This window comes from Phacochoerus africanus, chromosome X (assembly GCF_016906955.1).
Source record: "Phacochoerus africanus isolate WHEZ1 chromosome X, ROS_Pafr_v1, whole genome shotgun sequence".
In the NCBI taxonomy this organism is placed as follows: Eukaryota; Metazoa; Chordata; class Mammalia; order Artiodactyla; family Suidae; genus Phacochoerus; species Phacochoerus africanus.
Window position 1 is genome coordinate 20,168,592 of NC_062560.1, and position 18,950 is coordinate 20,187,541.

Below are 18,950 nucleotides of genomic sequence, written 5' to 3' on the forward strand. Positions count from 1 at the left end.
CTGTCCTGCACTTTGGCAGGGCCTCATCTGAGGAGGTGTTGCCGGTCTCTTGAAGTAGAATTTGCCAATCCTGTATAAGCAGTGTCTTAAATGTAACTAAATGTGACTTGATTACCAGGGCTCTAGTTCAGGTTTGGTATGAGCTAAGAGCAATAGAAATTAAACCGTTCATGTAACACTGTTTGGGGGCGTAAATGTTTGAGTTGAATAGAATTGGAACCATTTAAATTTAGGAACAACCTTGTGCCCTGCATTTGATTGCCTCTGATTTGCTGTTTGAAATTCCATGACCTTATGAAAGTGGCAGGATCCAGAGGTAGCCTTCCGGTGTTATAATTTTCTAAAAAATGAGGTATTGTCTTTTGTTTAATTTGACCTACCTATGAAGATTACTTAGTTCCCAGCCCTTTTCTGCAAAAGAAGGGTATGATATCATAAACAAAAATTAATTCTGGTGACTTCTGGACCATGTCGCATCCTATTTTCTAAATACTGTGCTGTGGGCAACATAATTCCTTCCTTTCTTTTAAGGGAGCTGTTCATGAACAACATGCTTTCTCTCTTCCCTCTCCCACTTTGTTCCTTCTTCATATAACTCAAAAGGAACTACAGGATGGGGCAGAGAAAAATCTGCCCTAGGCTAGAAAAAAATATATCGCTGATTTGTGCCTGGTGACAATATTTGAATTCCTCAAAATCCAAAATAAAATGAATTCTTTTATCCCAATTGTTCTTAGTTTCCCAGGTCATTCAGAAACTTTAGTCTCTTCTAGTTTCTTAATACCTTGGAATATGGCTTGTGCTCAGGTGTCAAGTCACCCTTTCATCACATTGACCCTGTTAGAGCTTTTCACTTCTCTTCACTTTTTACTGGTCAGCAGTCGGCCACCTCCTTGGAACCACATTAGCTGGGCTTTTCTGCCTCACCAGTTAGCATATGGTAGCATGTGAATCGGGGTAGTTAGACAGAAGGTAGACCAGAAAACTTTCCCTTATCCTTCTAGATTGGATGAATTTGAGGAAAGCTCTTGCATAGAAATACAGTTTAATTTTCTCAAAAGGCTGGTCATTTTACATGTGTATGGAGAATACTTTTAGCATAAACTTTTCTGATTAAAATTATAGATGTGCAAATACAAGTATAGAGGCAAGAAAAGATCTATCTGCACTGTGGATTATTTTGTATACGTAAGATTAGTATTTCCAGATTACCAAGCTTAAAACAAAAAGTGTCCCATTTATGGCCAAGTAGACTTGCATGCCAACAGAAAGACATCATGGTATTAAAACCATATGCAATTCTAGCCATATTTTCCTCTTTTCTCTTCATGGGTATTGCATGATGGTATTTCTAATACAAATACTAATATGCTTTGGAAATAATGGCACTCGCAGGTCATTCATCATATTGTATCACTGCTTTATCATATTAGGCTAATACACTGCGAGAGTTGGTAGAACCTCTCCATGCCAAATCGGATCCACTTCTGTTGGCACTCAACCCATTGGACTCACAGATTGATAAGCTAATGTTTAGAGAATTTAGATCGGAGAGAGTCGGCACGACGCAGACTCAACATCAACCTCTTGCAAGCAACTAAAATGGCCTCGTCCTTGCTGTTTATTACAGAGAACAGACTTTTAAAAGCTTAGATCATCAAGTGTTTTTGGATTGGGGGCCTCCCTAAAGGGATATTAAGAGGGGCAGGCCACTCTTAAGAAGAATGCGAGCTTTCTCCACTGGGACTAGCGTAAGATCAAAGCCAATCAAGATGGAACACAGTGACAGAAAACTGCTGTTTCTGTGGGAGAACAGAGGGAAAGGGGATTGACGGGGGAAGGGCTCTGTGTGGTGACACCTCAGTTATGTTCTCCTGACACCAGGAAAGGAGAAGGGTCAGCTCCAATAACTAGAAAACCCTGGCTGTTTAATGGACTCTTTGGTGGCCTCTTTAAGGCAAAGCAGAGAAAGCAAATTCTGTGTGTATTAAGTGTATTTTGCATTTTTACAACTTGACGTGCTGTATTGTACTAAATTAAGTGTAATCTATTAAGGCAAGGTATCCACAACCTGCTCTGAAACTTACTATGTTTATTCTATTATAAAGTGTATTCAGGTGCAACACAGAGACTGCTTTCAGTGACACTAATGAAGACAATTCCTCATGCCAGGCTTTACTAGATTCCTCAGCTAAAAGCCTAACTTTCTCCTTATTTCTTGGCACTTGTATACAAATGGTATTGCCTCATAGGACAGGCATGGGCTATTCTTTTCTGTAAAATTTTCCAAATCTATAGGCTGTGGTTTTCACTTTTGAAAAAGTATTTTGTCTGGTTGTCTTTCAAACTAGCTTCAGATATTATTTAATACTTACTATGTAACTGGGTCCCTTATGGCTCAATACTGCTTATTTTTCTTCTGTAGTGGATGTGATATTTCCTTTATTTAGTTGGATAAGATACTCTGTAATAATTTCAATGCTAATTAATGGATATTTCATACTGTGCAATGAACAGATAATTTAACATTGTATTTGGAAATGTTTTTTTTTTCTCCCTGTCGCCGCAGTGTGTGGTATTGCATAATGTGAATACCTGTAAAAATATAAATTACGTAAAAATAAAAATATGACCAGTTGGTATCAGATCTTTTCAGATAGCTAAAAAATTTGCTTCGTATGCTTGATAGTATATATCTTTCTAAAGAGAAGTAATCTATGCTTCTTTCTCACAAATGGAATTTGTGTTGTGAATAAAAACACATTGATCTGCCTTACAGTTGCTTCTGTGCTCTAACCATTTGAATGTGTTTTTTTAAGTATATCTAAAAATGATGGTTTCGGTATGTAGAAGTGCATCAAAAAGCATGTTGTTGGCATTTAACATTAGTGGGATTGTCTTGGGTCATTCTCCCTATTTAAGTCACAGTAAAATTTTATAGTATGAAGAGTTTTATTTTTTCTCATTAAGGAAGTATGGTGACTCCATGTTAATTTTTAAATATAGTCATCTCTTAGCTTTGGTTTTAAACTGCCCCCTTTGTGAATTCCTGCCTAGGAGCCAGATACCTTGACCCCCATGTCTCTATTAGTTAAATTCTCCAAATTATGTGGGTAAATATAGAATCTGTCATTCATTTTTGTAGTTGTCCTTCAAAGAACCTTCCCTTTGGGTCAATAAATCAATGCCAAGGACACCAAGATTCTTCCATCTGAACTATTTGTCACTAAAAACTACTGTAGTCCCCTGAAAATTCAACCACTGTCATATACTTGTGGCATTAAACCGCATAATTAGGCAGAAGTCACATGCTTAGAGAAAGAAGTGCAAAATAAGCTTCAGCTCTGTCTCTTTTGTCACATCTTTGTGGACGTAAGCTTTACTGTTGTGCAGAAGGGATTGACAGACACTGGTATGGGCTGTACTTAATTCTGGTGAAGCACAAGGTCATTTGTTACAGGATGGGTTTCACATATTCTTCTTTAAAAATACACTTAGCAATACTGGTGGCTTCACTCAAGCTGTCCTTTCAAAAGAAGTGGTTTTTCCTCATTAAAATCTATTTTTTTCATCAGAGAAATGATTATTATTTTGCCTAAAAGAAAATAAACCAATTACTTCTAATTATGAAAAGGGTAGTTGATTACAGACTGACAAGTAAAAGCCAGCTTTTAAAATCTTATGCTTTTTTTCTGATACAACAAACTGCCATCTCCTCCCCCAGTTTTACAATGCAAGGCATAGCTAGTTGACTTATATAAAAACATGAATTAAGAGAGCTAATCTTTAATTATGAAACAATTCAAATTACAGTGTAAACTCCTGAATACATAATCATCTTTAGTATAAAACCTACAAACACTAAACCCATCTACATTAAAACCATTAAAACTTTGTCACCTTACATATAAATACGTTGTTCATTATGGTGCACTAGTAAATTAGTATTCACAGAAAATAGTCCTGTGTTTCCATGCAAATGTTAATTGCCTTTCATGGCAAGAACAGTGCTCCACGGACGTGATACCATTAGCCTGGAAGCCTTAGAACACTCTGTGGCCGTGCAAGAATGAATGCCTCTCACGTTTGACTGGTGACTAATGCTGCTATGTCCAGCCTTCTCTCCCACTTGTGACTTAGCCTCTCCCAGCCTTCTGTGCTCATTACACAGCAGTGTTGTGGAAGGAACAACTGTTTCCACAAGGACATCATTGTCCAGTTTTAAAAGAGCACAGTTCCCTTCCAAAATACGTACCAGCACTGATTATTCATTGTTGGCTTGGTTCTTCAAGAGCCCAGTTGGTATTCTCATTTTGTTTTGCTTTGTTTTGTTTTCATTTTTTCCTCTCCTTCCACATTGTCATTCCAGGGCCAGGAAAAGAGGGAGGACACTGGAATGACATTTTAGGTTTCCACATTTGTATTCTGCTCTTCCAAATTTTCACCAAAGAAACATGAACAAAATTACACAATAGACCGGCAGAAAAAGTACACAGTCACCTGATGGGGAGCCTTTTTTGGAGTACTTAGTGTATAAAGTAGAGAAGCCCATCACTCAGTGTCAGTGTTGGGTGCATGAGACACCATGCCAGCTAGAAGAGTGGGAACTGCAGATGAGAGCAAGGCATATACGCTCTGCGGAAGTCACAGTCTAGGTGTCTGAAGGACGGTACACGTGGGATGAGGTGCACAAAGAAAAAGCATTGGAATTTCTCCTCAGGTTTTATCTCATCCTCTCAAATTTCTTCTCTGTGTTTATTTTGAAATAGGCGTATCTATTAATACAGAGTCAGTACCGATATATAAGTTATCAACAGCAGAAGTGTTTCAACTGGTAAGGGTGCACAATCAAAAAAGTTTAAAAACCACTGGGCATGAATGTAAGGAAATACATCAACCAAAGACTTTATAGCATTTGAGAAATCCACTGTCATCTGCTAATAAGCCATTTGCAAGAAAATTCCAACCAACTATTATTTTGCAGTAGCTAATCTTTTCTTTGAGCTTTTCTTCATCACCACCTGAAGGTCACATGCAACCTGAAAGAACCAGACAACAAACTCTTGTGCTGCTCACCACACAGTGTTTCATAGTGTAGCTAGAGTATTAAAAGGATTTTCTTCCATCTCTGCCACTTATGACACAGCCAGAAATGACCCTCCCAGAACACAAGTTGATTTATCCATAACTTCATTGTGGTCTTCAGATATATCAATGAAATTTTATATAGAAAAGAGAACTTTATGTGTTCTCTTCGCTTTAATAAAATTGGAATAGAAAAGTGTGTCATCTGGCCCAGGACTAATTTACATGTTGTAAACACAAATATAATATAATTCGAGAGGGAATTGACTCTTGCACAGGCCCAGAATTCCCTAGATACAAATCAAACTGTCATTGTAGCAGTGATAGGCTTTCTCATTGGGAATTGCAGAAGGTTCCACTCTATGTCCTGTGGTTTGCATGTGGTATTCTACACTTTGCCAACTTTCAGAAAACTTTCATTCACGTGACAAAAAGAGCTGGATTTTGGCCAGTGTTTCCATGGCTGAACTATTGAAAGAAAGTCGATCAGGAAGCAGACCTCACCAAGTGCTTGCCTTCTCTTCCAAAGCAAGCCTCTTCTAGAAGAAGAAAAGCAAGGGTTTAAAAACAAAGAGAGGAAACCAGAAGAGAAATGAGAAGGAGATGAAGAAGAAGAGGGCAAAAAGAGAAGAGGAAAAAGGTGCTTTGCACATTTTCACTTGCAGCGGTAGCCCCACTTGACTTAATTGGTATTCATCTGAGGAAAAAAAAAATCGAGGAAACCAAATGAAAATTATAAAAGAAAATAAAGGTCTGTTTTTGTCTTAAATGTTGAGTTCTGTGTTGTTTTGACTGTTGAGCACAGTGAATCAGATTTAGAATGTGACTCTGCCCCTCACCCCCCTCCTTTGAAAATAAAAGCACTCTTTGTCTAGTCTGAAAATGTTAAGTAATTGATGGCATTTTGTGGTAGCCTAGCATCTCAGTCTTTCATCCTTCCTCGTCCCACTACTGTGTCTTGTGGTGTTGCATATGTGTATGATGTGTAGGGGCGGGGGAGGGGCCTGACTGATCTGTAGTATCTCTATTCCATTGCTATACTTGGAAATGTTTCTGTGTTCCGTCTCACTGTGATTCCCTGTTCAAATGTGCTGCCCGCAGATAAATCCATACTCGATTCCTCTTACAGTGATCAAACCAGATTCTCTGTAGAATGACGTTGTCCTTTGGTTGAATGCTTCCCCCCTCTCCCCCTCCACGTAACAGCAAGAAGGAAAAAAGCTTTCAGTTTTTAGACATTTGTCACTTTATATTAAATCTTTGCTTACCCTTCATTGAAATTTCATTTAAAAAATTAGTCATCCAGCCCAGTACTCCACAAACTTTAAGAATTCACGGGAAGGAAAACTGGGTAAGAATGTTTTTTCAACAGAATAGACACTCCCTATAGTGTTAGGTAATATGGAAGAAGGTTATCTTAAAATTTTACTACGTGAAAATACTTCTGCCTCCCTTAAATCCTAAAACTATAGTCTGAATCCCCTTTTTTTTCTTTACCTTCCTTCAAGAACTGAAAAACTAATAAAACATTAGGCTACCTGATATGTAAACAGCTCTAATTCATTTGCATCCGTTAAGCCTCCCATTTCTCCCCTACCCTCTGATCTATGAAATTACATCTGGCTTTAGATGCAGTCTTGCCTTGAGGCAAAAAGAACGATAACCACTAAATAATTCCTCAGAGTCCCTTCCTGGCCTCTGATTTTATAAAATGGAATTATGCTACTCAAATGTATCCTTGTTTTTACAACTCCATTTAGTTATTCTGAATGACCTTACAACTTTGTGCCTTCCTAGCTCTAGACCGTCCTCCTTTAAAACTCCTTAGCTTCTTTCAATCTTCTTAGCCCACAAAGTGGTTCCTTCTTTTAACTGCCCTATGTTCCCCTCACCTTTCAGAATCTTCTAGGTGTTGCAAACATTGAAGGACGAGCCAACAGAAAATTAAAACGCTGTTATTTAAGGGGATTTTTGTATTTTTAGATTATAGTTCTAACTTAGAAGATTAGGAAGTTAAAATTTGTTATAGAGGCATTAGTGATAGCATGTGCTGATAACAAGGAACTTTCTAATGGAAGGACTCAATAATCATACTTACCAGCAGTCACTAAACTCAGCAGAGAGCCAAAAATTGAATCTGAAACTTAAATGAAGCTACTCTTTCATCCTAAAGGTGATCCCCTCAAGTTAAGGTACTGTATGGGCTTCGGGAGCAGTTTTGGTTATACTCTGTAAAGAAATTTTTTTAGAATGCTGCATTTTAAGTGAGTCTCACAAATTCATTAACACCTACTGTTAAATGCACAGTTCAAGTAATTCCTGACAAAGTGGACAGTCTGGAATTGTTTAAATTATGGATCCTGGAGCCAGACTGCCCAGTTGGAATTCTAGCTTCACCGCTTACTGAGTATGACCTTGAGCAAGGTACTTCCCTGCTGTAAAAAGAAAATCAAATAGATCTAGTACTGCTGTGAGGATCAAATGAGATCATGAATGTTAAGCATTTATCCTATTGCCTAACACATATAAATGTTAACTACATTATTACCAATTAGGGTGGTTTTTTTAACTGTATCGGAAAGCCTAAAATATTCACTTAGAAAACGGTGGAATGAACAACATTCCATATTTATTTCTTCAGCCAGTGTAATTAGTGTTCCTGAAATAGGACTCTTTGGCTCTCTATTAAAGGAAATGTGATCTAACCCTTATCCTATCTCCCAATCCAAGCAAAATCCAAGTTCGTCTTTGTTTATCATTGAGAAAGATATGACATCAGTATTTAGACAGTTAAAGAATATGGGAATTTGATTTATTCACATTGATCTAAGATCCTTTCCTGAACCAGTCTCTGATTTTTTTTTTTTTTTTTTTTGTCAAAAATATTTAATTGGAGTGTTTTCTTCCCAGGTCTTACAAAGGCTCAGTAGCTTCTTTTAGTACATGCCAGATTTTTCCTCACATATGCATATAAACATTCCCATATCTCATTCTAATTAAAGTATTATTATTGACGATAATTTATGATCATTTACCTTATTTACAATGTGGCGGGCATTACTACGGCAGTCACATGAAACCTAATAATCCTCTATGGCACACTATTGGAAGATTTTTACGATTATATATTCTCCAGTGAATGCCATTCCATCTTATGAAGTCTGGAAAATCTGTAAAAGTCAGTACATTCAGTATTGCTAAACCAGGAGAGCTCTGTTAATTAGCAGTTCTATGCTTATCAGTATAATGATGAGATAATAATTAATGTTCTAAAATATTAAATTATGTGCAGGCTTGTTTCTGTGTTGTGTACCTTTTGTACTCTAATTCTTTGAACTAAATGGACTCAAGATATGTATGGTGATTTGCTGTTCAAACAATATTTTGTTAATCAAAGCATCTTATTAATTGATTATTCAAAAACAATTGGCTGCCTGTAGCTAATCTTACCCCATAAACTAGCCACTGTGGGTTTGTTAGGGTTTTTTTCTTAATGTAATAAAGTATTTTCCCAGTCATTCATTATCCTGTTTTCCAGATCTTTTTTAGTAGATTTTTGGAGTGTCAAATAACTGTTTATTACACTGGGTTCATTTCTCTCTTTTTTGTTTGTTTTTGTTTGTTTTGTTTTGTTTTTTTTGACATTGCAGGTGAAAGTAGGGAAGAAAAGTTAGGAGACTCTTTGCAAGATTTATACAGGGCATTGGAGCAAGCCAGTCTGTCACCACTGGGAGAACACCGCATATCAACCAAGATGGAATACAAGCTCTCATTTATAAAGAGATGTAATGATCCTGTGATGAATGAAAAACTACACAGGCTGAGAATTCTCAAAAGCACTTTAAAGGTAAGATATGAAATAGAAAGAGAAATTCCTTTCAAAGATTCATTCCTGAACTAAAAGTGGGTTATCAGATACTCTGGGGGACGAAATACAGAAGGGGGAGGATGGGGAAACAGAAAGCTCCTGAAGCTGAACTGTTCCTCTAGTGTAATTAGTGTATTTGGCAAAGAGGAAACAATCCTAACTTTTCATTAACATCTCAAATCACTGACTAAATGTTATATGACTTAGTTCTAGGGGAAAACGAGATGTAATTAATTTTTTTTCCAAAAATGCAGGGCTGGGGTTATCCCTCAAGTCTTTCGTTGTCTTAAGATAAATATGCCATGTCGTGGAATTAATATAGTTATTAAAAGAACACAGCATGCATGCAAAATGCAGTAGTGGGTGCTAAAAGAGTTAGAGATATTTCGTGACTATCTCCTGCAGCACATTTGGAGTGAAGCCACAGTGATTCATGTTCCATGTAGAAATTTCGTGCTTGTTCTGTATACACTATCAGTTCCCAGCTCACATGTTACTTTCTTATTATACATTTCCTAAGCGCTTACATTGTCCCTAGTCTTATTATGCCACCCCCAGACTGGGGAGGAGGTGGTAAGGAAAGGGGAGCAGGGAGGCAGGGAGTTGAAGAAGGAGTCAGAAAAGTCAGCACCCTCAGTGTGTGTGTGTGTGTGTGTGTGTGTGTGTAACTGGGGGAGAGGGCCTGCCACCTAGACTAGCCAAGCAGGCCCTGCACCCGTGAAAATGCTCAAAAACTGAAAAGAACTGTCCTAGAGTACAGGACGCAGTCGCTGCAGGAAACAAAGGTCAGAGGGCTCCTTTGGGAAGTATTTCAGAGCCATAGTTTGCTGCAGAGGTTTTGTGATTTTTGAACCCCAAGGGAGGAGCAGTGAGGTCAACAAAACAGGAAATACATGATTTGAAAAAATTTCTGGTAGCAAGCAGCCAAGTTTGCAGGCTCAGTTAGCTTCCAGTTGGTATTCGTGCAAATACTATTGCAAATCCGTGGGACCCCTTCAAAGGCATTCTCATCCTCTCACCTCACAGACCCCCGCCCCCCCAACTCAGGTCCAAACTGCCTGGGTGCAAAAGCAGGCGGGCATCTTGAAGCAGAGCGGGCTCACATATTTTAAGGACCTGCTTCTATCCCTCTCCCTCTCAGCCCCTCGCCCCTGCCTTTTGTGCGCTGTGGCTGCCACGCAAGTGTTTTCTTCCAGGAGCAAAGAATAGGAGCACCTGCCAACGTTGGCTTCAGTGAGCATTGCTGAATCCCTGACGCTATGCTCCACTCTCGGGGGCAAAGATGAAGAAAGTCACTGTAAAGAAATGCCCCTCATGGGTAGAACGAGTCACAGAGCCCCATAGCTCTTAGTATGAAGAATCAGCAGGGACTGGCAACCCTGAGTGCGTCTAGTTCCTGGAGTTGCCACAGGCTCCTTCCTCATCAAGCACGGGGTGACTCGCAACATCTTGGGTCCCAGCCCCGCTGTCTCCAACGACCAGAACCTCTGCTGAGGGACATTACTGTCCTTCCCTCCCAGCTCTGGCTGGCCCGGAAGAGTGCCTCCCCACTGGCCGCTGGACATCCCCCAGACTGCCCTGCCCCTTCCTTGGGCTTCTCGACGTGCTTTACCCCCTTCTCCTCTGGCCCACCTCCCACCTGGGAGACTCACTTCTCTTCTCAGGTGGGAGTGGTGCCGTGGGGAGCGCTCCCTCAATGAAGCTTATTCCTCAGTTGGGAGCCGGCCCCCGGCATGGAAGGAGGGCCACTTTGCGCTGCAGGCCCCCGGTGCTGCAGGAAGGGAGTCCTACCATTCACACAGCAAGAATGATGGATTTGGGGTATCAGGAGGGCCGTGCAGGCGGAGCTAACTAACCATCTGGCAGGAGGAGAGGGGACAGTGCCAGAGTAGCTCAAGATATAGAATGTGACAAGTCTACTCAGTGGCAGTGATCCAGTGTTTCGGAGGCTCAGATAAACAAGGGAGAAAGCAGTGTTTCCCGTGGTTGAAGGGAGACGTCAAGAAATGAGAGGCATATGAACTGGGTGGTAAAGCCTGAGGAAGGCTTCCAGAGGCAGAGATGGGAAACGGGACAGGCCAGAGGGAAAAATAAGCCACACAGAGTGGGCAGCATGGGGCCTGCCTGTGTGTTGAAAAAAGTGCACTAGGACTTGAGCCTAAGTAGCTGAGTTTGAGTATACCCGAACTGTTTCTGATGGGCTGCTTAATATTTTGCCTGTTAACTTTTTATTTGAAATGTGAAGAAAAGTCTCTCCCTGTCATAATCGTCGAATCCTTTTGCTTTTCAGGCCAGAGAAGGGGAAGTAGCCATTATTGATAAAGTCCTAGACAATCCAGACTTGACATCGAAAGAATTCCAACAATGGAAGCAGATGTACCTTGATCTTTTCCTGGATATCTGTCAAAACACCACCTCAAATGACCCAATAAGTATTTCTTCTGAAGTAGATGTAATCACTTCCTCTCTAACACACACTCATTCATACATTGAAACGCATGTGTAAGTGTTTTCTGCCCGCCGGCCGTCTGGTACCTTCCGGTACTTTGAGCAAGTATATAAGGTAGTTTTTATATCAATGTGTGGGACACTTGACAAGCTATACTTTAATGTTACCAAACTATATGAAACAAAACCTATATGGTCATAATACCACTGTCTTTAATGAGCATTTGTATATTTTATATGCAGTTAGTGCTCAGCTTATGTTTACCATGTGCAAAATCAACTATCTTCAATGACTTAAAATTAACTTTTGCAAACAACTCTGAAGACAGGTGGTCTTCAAGGAGAAAAACCACAAAAAGGCAGTTTTCTATCTAAGGTCATCTTTTCTCCCTTTAAGTTAATTTTATATAAACAAGACTTCAAAATTAAATCACATTTTTTCAGGTGCAGATATCCTTGCGGGTGGGAAAGAATTTAAACCTTTTTTATATTTATTAAAATGTTCTAAGAATTTTCTTAAACATTGCACAAAGTTTAATGCTGTAGTTTTATTTTTGTGAAATGTAGATGCGCATACAAGAGTTAAGCAAAATAGAAGAGCATCAACATAAGAAAAGTTCAGGTATCTAATATTCGTCTTAATAGTCTATTAACTTGTGAAAGCTGGTTAATGGAAATACTATTCCAAATCCATGAGGACACTTAATGGTGTATCAGGGCAAAGCTTTGTAAGATGTTTTTGTAACTGAGACCAAAATTGAAGATAGAGCTGCTTTATTTTCTTGGTTTAAATCTTCCTTTATTTTTGTAGTGATGAAATGCTGATTGTGTACAGAGGAATTTGAGAGTGGATTTTTTAAAACACACAACTCACCCAGAAAGGCAGCTAACACACACACACACACACACACACACACATATACACACACACACACACATATATATATATTCCAGCCCAGCTCATGTTTTTAAACTTCAGCTTCTAAAAAACTACAAGATACAAACCGAAATATATCAACTTCCCAGTTAGTTTCCAATTTTCCCCCAGTCCATTAATTAAATTTACATAATTAAACTTCAGGCAGGGAAGTAGAATATATTTAGTTACAGGCTGAGGTGTGTTCTAATATAGAAAACAATGTTAAGAAAGGAAAATGTACCTCTCTCCTGAGGAGCAAAAGGATGATGGTCATTCAGAGATACATTGCATTGAATTACATGATAGAAACAATTTTTAGAGGTTTTTCCTAGCTCCATGATTTGTTCTCTAGAGTGGATCAAGTCTATGAAAAAAATCCTCTTCATATATTTCCATTTATAAGCATCTCATTTTTGAAAGTGATCACAGCATGATGATAACTGTGCTGCTTTTTAGTGTCTGGCTGCATAACGTACAAGTCACAATTTGCTGTTTTGTTTTGTTTTTTAAGGAGGAGGAAGAGACCCTCCTTTACTATTCTATATCCTAAAACCTACTTCTAATCAGCTTTATACTGTTGCCTGTACAGCTCAGTGAATGTACTTTCATCTCTAAGAGTTCAGATATCTGCCAGTGAATATTTTTGCTGTAGAGGAGAAAGTAAAAACTCCACAGCGGGGATCTTTTTCTTTGCTTTTGAAACCACCATTGAATCACTATCGTTTTGCAGACTTTGCACAACTGTACAGGAGAGTGGCCTTTCTACAGCACATTTTCAGTAACCCTATATTTAGTCAAAATGGATGAGAAATCATGTATTAATGTTTGTATGAAATTTGGGGTCCAGTGTAATATTTTTATCATTTAAAAAAAAACCTATTTGTAAAAACATTTATTTACTGCATGGATATTGATGCACATTAAATTTGTGGGATTTTGTATATGTAAACAAAAACATAAAGCAAAAAAAAACACACACACAAAAAAAAACCTTTTGTCCTAAAATGAAGTGTGCTTGTTCCAGGTGTTTAGATTTGTTGATGTTTACTAGACCAAATGTGTACATTTACTTAAAAATACCAGTACCTGATGGATGTGTTGTGGATACAGTGGCCAGGTTATGCCCTGTAAACAGCAAGCAGTTGATGGCAAGACTAGCTGTGTTGTTACTAAGTGGCTTTTACTTTTGTAAAGTTGGCTCTGTTGTTTTAAATGGTAAAAATTAAACTAATGAATTTTAAAAGACTCGTGGCTAGCCTAGCATGAAAGAGACCTTTGAACACTATATATCTGTACATTTTATTGCATTAGTTTCAAATCTAGGAGAGAGGCAGCACTGTAAACTGAAGTCAAATAAATTCAGCTCTTAACGAATCCTTATAAAGCACCTATTTTATTCATGCAGTCCTCACCACATTTCTTTGTGACCTGATCGCACAGCCGCCGTCCCCGTACCCCCAGTTACAATTTCTAACTTTGTCACTCCTGTTGGTAATACAAGCCAGAAGAAGCACCTGTCCAGTGTATAGAAGAATCTTCTCTGAGATCCTCCAAAATCAAGATGCTTTCCCATTTAACTGACATGAACTTAAAATTTTTACCTACCCCTTTTTCCTTTCTCTGACTCTTTTGGGAAGGTGGGGCAGAGGGTGGGAGGGGTTCTATCAAAAATAAATTTTTAAAAAATGTTATACAAATATTACCTACAGCATGTCTGCAGAATGAATATTTAAAGGGGATGAAAGAAATGGAGGGGGGTGTTTTTTGTTAGATGTCCCACTAAACTAGAGAAGCCTGAATACTGTGGCCAAGAGCTGTGGAAATAAAACTTAAAACCAATGAGCTGCCAAAAGCCAGGGCAAAAACAGACTAGGGTAAGTAAGGATGAAGTAGAGAAAAACTCAAGTTATTTTCTCAAAATAATAATCATAATACAGAGGGATGTGCTTTCCTAGAGATTTTTCCCCTCTAAGTTGCATATTCATATCAAACCATCAGAGCAGAACTATAACCACGATTCTGGATCATAAAATCACAGTTCTCCCTACAATGATTGCATGTTTAATCAAGGCACTTTCCCTTCACTATTTATCCAGGTAATGCAGTCTTCTAAAACTATTAGTCTTTATAGCTAACAGTTTTCTGGGTCTTTTATGTAACTTCTTACGGTACTTTTTTTTTTTTTGGCACAAAAGTAATCACTGTTTAGAGTCTAGGAAACACTAAGACGGAAAAGAGGGTCATTTTTATTTTCGAAAGTCCATCTCTAGCCCAGCATGAGAATTTCTAGAAATTCTCAGCTGAAGGGGAAATGTTCCTCGTAGGCCAGGCCCTTGTTTGCGTTCTTAACCTTCAGAAGCCACTCTGCTACCTGAGTCCCATTCTTAGGAAAAGCCCACGTGCTGCTCTGGAAGCCGGCTCAGGCGCGACTTGCTCCTGCGTGGCCCGGAGGCTGCACTAACCCATTAAGCCCAGCGCTAAATCTGGCGCCTCTCCAGACCCTCCCTCCCTCTCCTCGTCCCCACCCTCGGGCAGCTGCAGCACTGCGCACTGCAGGCCGCTCCAGGCCCAGGGGAGCGCGCAGCCAATGTCCTCCCAGCGGTCCAGGTCCAGGTCGTAGCCCACCACGTTACGGGTGGGCACCTGGCGTGAGTCCCGCCACTTAAGCCCGCCCAGCAGCAGCGCCGTCTCCTCCACCACAGCCAGCCCATAGCAGAAGCGATCATAGGGTAGCGGCCGCAGCCGCGTCCACTGATCGGTGCCGGGGTCGTAGCGCTCGATCTCGGAGAAGGGCTCGAAGCGCCCCAGAAAGGCGAACACCGCGCCACGCAGTGCGGCCATGTGGTGCCCGAAGCGGGCCGTGCCCATGGGCGCCTTCTTCTTCCACGCCTGCTCCCCAGGGCCCAGGGCGAACACGTCCCGGAGGCTGCTCGCGCCCCCCTCTCTTCTCCCCGCCTTGCCCCCGGAGATGTACACGACGCCGCGGTCCCCGACGGCCCCCGCGTGGCCGTGCAGCGCCCGCGGCAGCGTCCCAACCGCCGTCCAGCGGTCCCGGCGCAGGTCATACATCTCCACCGAAGCCAGCGCTTCACCGTCAGCGCCCAGGCCTCCAACGGCCAGGAGCCCCTCGCCCACGGCGCCGCACCAGAAATGGGCCCGCGCTTCCCGCATAGGGGGCACCGTGGTCCAAGCGTGGAAGCGCGGGTCGTAACGGTGCACTCGGGCCGTGACCGCCAACGGGCTGTCAGTTGCGGGGGAGGAGGCACCGCCCGACAGGCTCTCCCCGCCCAGGACGAACAGGAAGTTGCCCGCGGTGCACACGCTGTGCCCCAGCAGCGGAGTGGGCAGCTGCGTGAGGCTGCGCCAGCGGTGGTTGTACACGTCAAAGGCCACCACGTCCTGGGTGAGCTCCCACTCCTCCTCCTCCTGAGGTTCCTCTTCCTCCTCCTCCTCCTCCTCCTCCTCCTCCTGGGGCTCCACCGCGACGTCCCTGCCCCTGGCTGCCGCCCGAGGGACCACGACCTCCTCGATCACCGCCTCCCGCCCTCTGCGTCCCCCGACCAACACGATGCGGGTTTGAGGGCTTCGGACGCTGGTCTGCTCGCCCTGCATGAGCGGCTGGCGGGAGGGCGCCGTGTGGTAGTTGAGGGCCTGGATGATGAGGCCCTTGACCCGGGCGGGCAGCGTAAGGCCAGAGCCCGAGTACACGCGCCGCAGCACGTCGGCCGGCACCAGGCCGAAGCGGACGCGCTCGAGCAGCGGGGCACAGTAGGCCAGGCGTTCGGCCTCGGGTTCCTGCCGCAGCCAGGCTAGCGCCAGGCCCAGCAGTCGGGCCTCCGGCACCCGCGCCACGTCGGGGGCACCCAGCACGGCCCTCAGCGACGAGGGGTTGAGCTCCAGCAGTCCGGCGGGGCCCGCGCCCCGCACCAGCAGCTCCCGCAGGTGGCGTACAATGCAGCGCTCGGCCTCGCCCAGCGTGTGCGCCAGGCCGAAGCGCGCCGCCACATTGGCGGCGAAGCAGCAGTTCTCGGGGGCCAACTGGCGCTCCAGGTAGCGACCGCAGAGGCCCAAGGCCTCGGTGACCTGCAGGTAGCTGGCGGCCTCCAACGTGTCCTCCACGGTGTCCATGGAGAGCGGCAGCCAGGCGGTATAGATGAAGTCCAGCAGGCGCTGTAGGCCAGCCGCCGACGGCACGTGCAGGTGGATCACGCGCGCCCGGGATTCCCGGGTGTGGCTCTTGAACAGGGCCCTGAAGTAGTCGCTGGAACACGCAAGGAGCGACCTGTGCGCCGGGAACTCGCTGCCCTCGGCTTCCAGCGTCACGTCGCACAAGAAGCCCTCGGCGCGCAGGGCCTGGTAGCCGGTGAGCAGTGCGCCGCCATGAGCTTTGCAGTAAGACAGGAAGTAACTCATGATGCCCAGGGCGGGAAGTGGCAGGGCCGGGGCTGGGGCCAGTCGGGTGCGGCCGGAGGCATCCCGGGATACGGCGCCTGCAGGCCCCCCGCGCGAGCCGCAGAGCCCCTAGCAGGGGCCCATTTTTGCCTGCTCAGCTTAAAGCTCAGGGCTCCTTCATCCAGGTCCACAGATTTCCCTGGACCCCTCTCAGAGCAAATTCGGTCGGGCAACGGTTTCCAGAAGACCCTAGTGGCGGAGGGCGCGGACTTCGGAGTCTTCGAGGAGGTGCAGGGTTTGGTTTCGGCGGCTGCTAAGGCTGCCAGCGCGTTGCCCAAATCCCCCTCCCCGGCCCAGTTTGGGGAGCCCACACCTGCGCGCCAGGGGCCGCAGTGGCCGAGCACCATCACCTGGTAGGGCGGAGCTGCGGGTGGACTGACTCCGGCAGGTGCTGGATCTCCGACAGCTCAGGTGCGCAGACGAGGCCCGGCTCGGGCCGTCCCGGGAGTGCGGGGCGAAGACTCTGACCTCCCGGGGGTGGACAAGGAGGGTTCTGCGGGCACCCGCGAGGGCCAGACCCAGCTAGCTACGGGGCAGAGGGGGGTGAGCTTGTTCCGCGCGGAGGATCAAATCAAAGCCTGGGGGATTAGGGACGGGGCGGGGGGGGCGCGGGTCAGCGCCGCTAGTCGGAGGCGTGATTGGGCGCCGCACATAACATGCCGGTAGCTCACAGAGACAGGAATAGCGCGCGGCCTCGGCCTCTCAGGAGCGCCCCGCCCCGCCCCGCGCCCCGGCTGCCGGGCTGCTGGCTGAGAACCGAGGGCCGGGGCGCGGGAGCATGCGGCCCGGGCCTGGGACGTGACTCCGGTGACTGGACAAGCCGCGGGTTCCAAAGGGTCCCAGGAACCCGGCTGCCGGTTGGGGGGGGGGGGGGCACTCACTGGAGAGGCGCGGGTCGCGGGGACCTGTGCCTCGTGGCGCCTAGGGAGCGGCGTCCGGCGGGCCCGGAGGAGTGTCGACCCCCCGATGCCCCTGCGCCTGGGAGAGCAGCCCCTGGCTGGCAACTTTCTGCTTTGAGGAGGCCCTAATTAATCCAGCGGGAGCAGAGATTAAGCGGCGACTTTGCGCGCTGACACCCAGGAGGCGGCTGCACTCGGAGGAGGCACTGGCGGGAATCACGCCCGGGCGAATCCGGGCTCCCCGCCAGCGGCGCTCGGGAACACTCTCCTCACCTGGACTCACCCTGGCGAGATGCTGGGCCTACTCTGCGCTCTTCCCTGGCGGGTCTCACTTTAGGCTTGAGGGAATCGCCTCCTACCCCGCCCCCCGCCCCGAACCCGGCCGAGTTCTCCCTTCCTGTTCTTATACCTTGCCCCGCCCATCCCTTGGCAAAGTGGACAAGGAAATCGTAGGTGACTTGGGTTTTCTTTCTTTGAGTGGCGCCTAAACTTTACGAAAATAATTCGTTCCAGTTTCTCTCCCTGACTTTCCTGGCTCTGATCTAATTACTGCCTGCTACATCCTCAATGCCCTGACGAGATAATGGGCAGTAAGGTTGCAAAGCTCATAGAGGCTGGAGTTTTGAGAGGCCCCCCCTTGTGAACTTATTTTCATAAGATGCACCCAGCGCAGAAATGATGACTAAAACCACCCCAATCTTGAGACATTAGGAAAGCATTTCTCCATCTCCTCCACCCTGCTCTTAAATAACTAAGTGATTAATATAACTGTTCTTTCTTGCCAATTTGGAGGATTCTGTGTGTTTTGCTTTCATCTAGAATTGATTTTTCTATTTTCTAATGCAACCTCTCTGGTAATCTGTTTTTAAGCAAACCTTTGAAGGCGTCTGAAATAACTTGCTTTTCTGACAGTTGGGGTTGTATGTCATAGGAAAAAAATCCAAGGAAGGATAACATTCAGTCGTTTTCTGCCTGGCACTTACAAGGTCTCCAATTAGAAGTAATTCTTGAAGTGCATAAAAATATTAGTAAAATGATTTTGCTTTGCTGTCAAAGATGGAACTGCTTTATGACTTAAATTGGCCAAATTATAAAATGCAGGCAGGGGCCCAGGTTAAGGGCTTGCTTAAACTCCAGAGGCTAAAAATACTCCAATTTGAATTCCTAATGTTAGAGCTACAGATGGGTTGGGGGGCGGGGAGTGCTGCTTGGTTTGGATTCTTCTCTTTTTTTAAGTACTAAAATTCTTAGTTCAAAAATAAAATACCACTTTGGTTCA

At 44.3% G+C, this 18,950-nt stretch overlaps 2 protein-coding genes across 9 annotated transcripts in view; one reads left to right on the forward strand and one right to left on the reverse strand.

Moving 5' to 3' along the window:
- The window catches only part of CNKSR2 (connector enhancer of kinase suppressor of Ras 2), a 278,229-nt gene extending 265,930 nt beyond the window's left edge, over nucleotides 1-12,299 (forward strand). For 4 of the 8 annotated variants that reach the window (XM_047764937.1, XM_047764938.1, XM_047764939.1 and 1 more), the window contains 2 exons: nucleotides 8,736-8,932; nucleotides 11,244-12,299. In XM_047764937.1, the coding sequence (XP_047620893.1) occupies nucleotides 8,736-8,932; nucleotides 11,244-11,459 (413 nt within the window). In that variant the 3' untranslated portion in view covers nucleotides 11,460-12,299. Of the gene's footprint in view, nucleotides 1-1,433; nucleotides 4,475-8,735; nucleotides 8,933-11,243 lie in introns of those variants that run through there. The other 4 variants (XM_047764942.1, XM_047764943.1, XM_047764944.1 and 1 more) reach the window with 1 other exon arrangement.
- A 2,247-nt stretch (nucleotides 12,300-14,546) lies between these two features.
- KLHL34 (kelch like family member 34) lies at nucleotides 14,547-16,743 on the reverse strand. Its single transcript, XM_047764946.1, has one exon. It carries the CDS (start codon nucleotides 16,731-16,733, stop codon nucleotides 14,778-14,780), a length of 1,956 nt encoding a protein of 651 aa, XP_047620902.1. The 5' UTR covers nucleotides 16,734-16,743; the 3' UTR covers nucleotides 14,547-14,777.
- Between the last annotated feature and the right edge of the window lie 2,207 nt (nucleotides 16,744-18,950).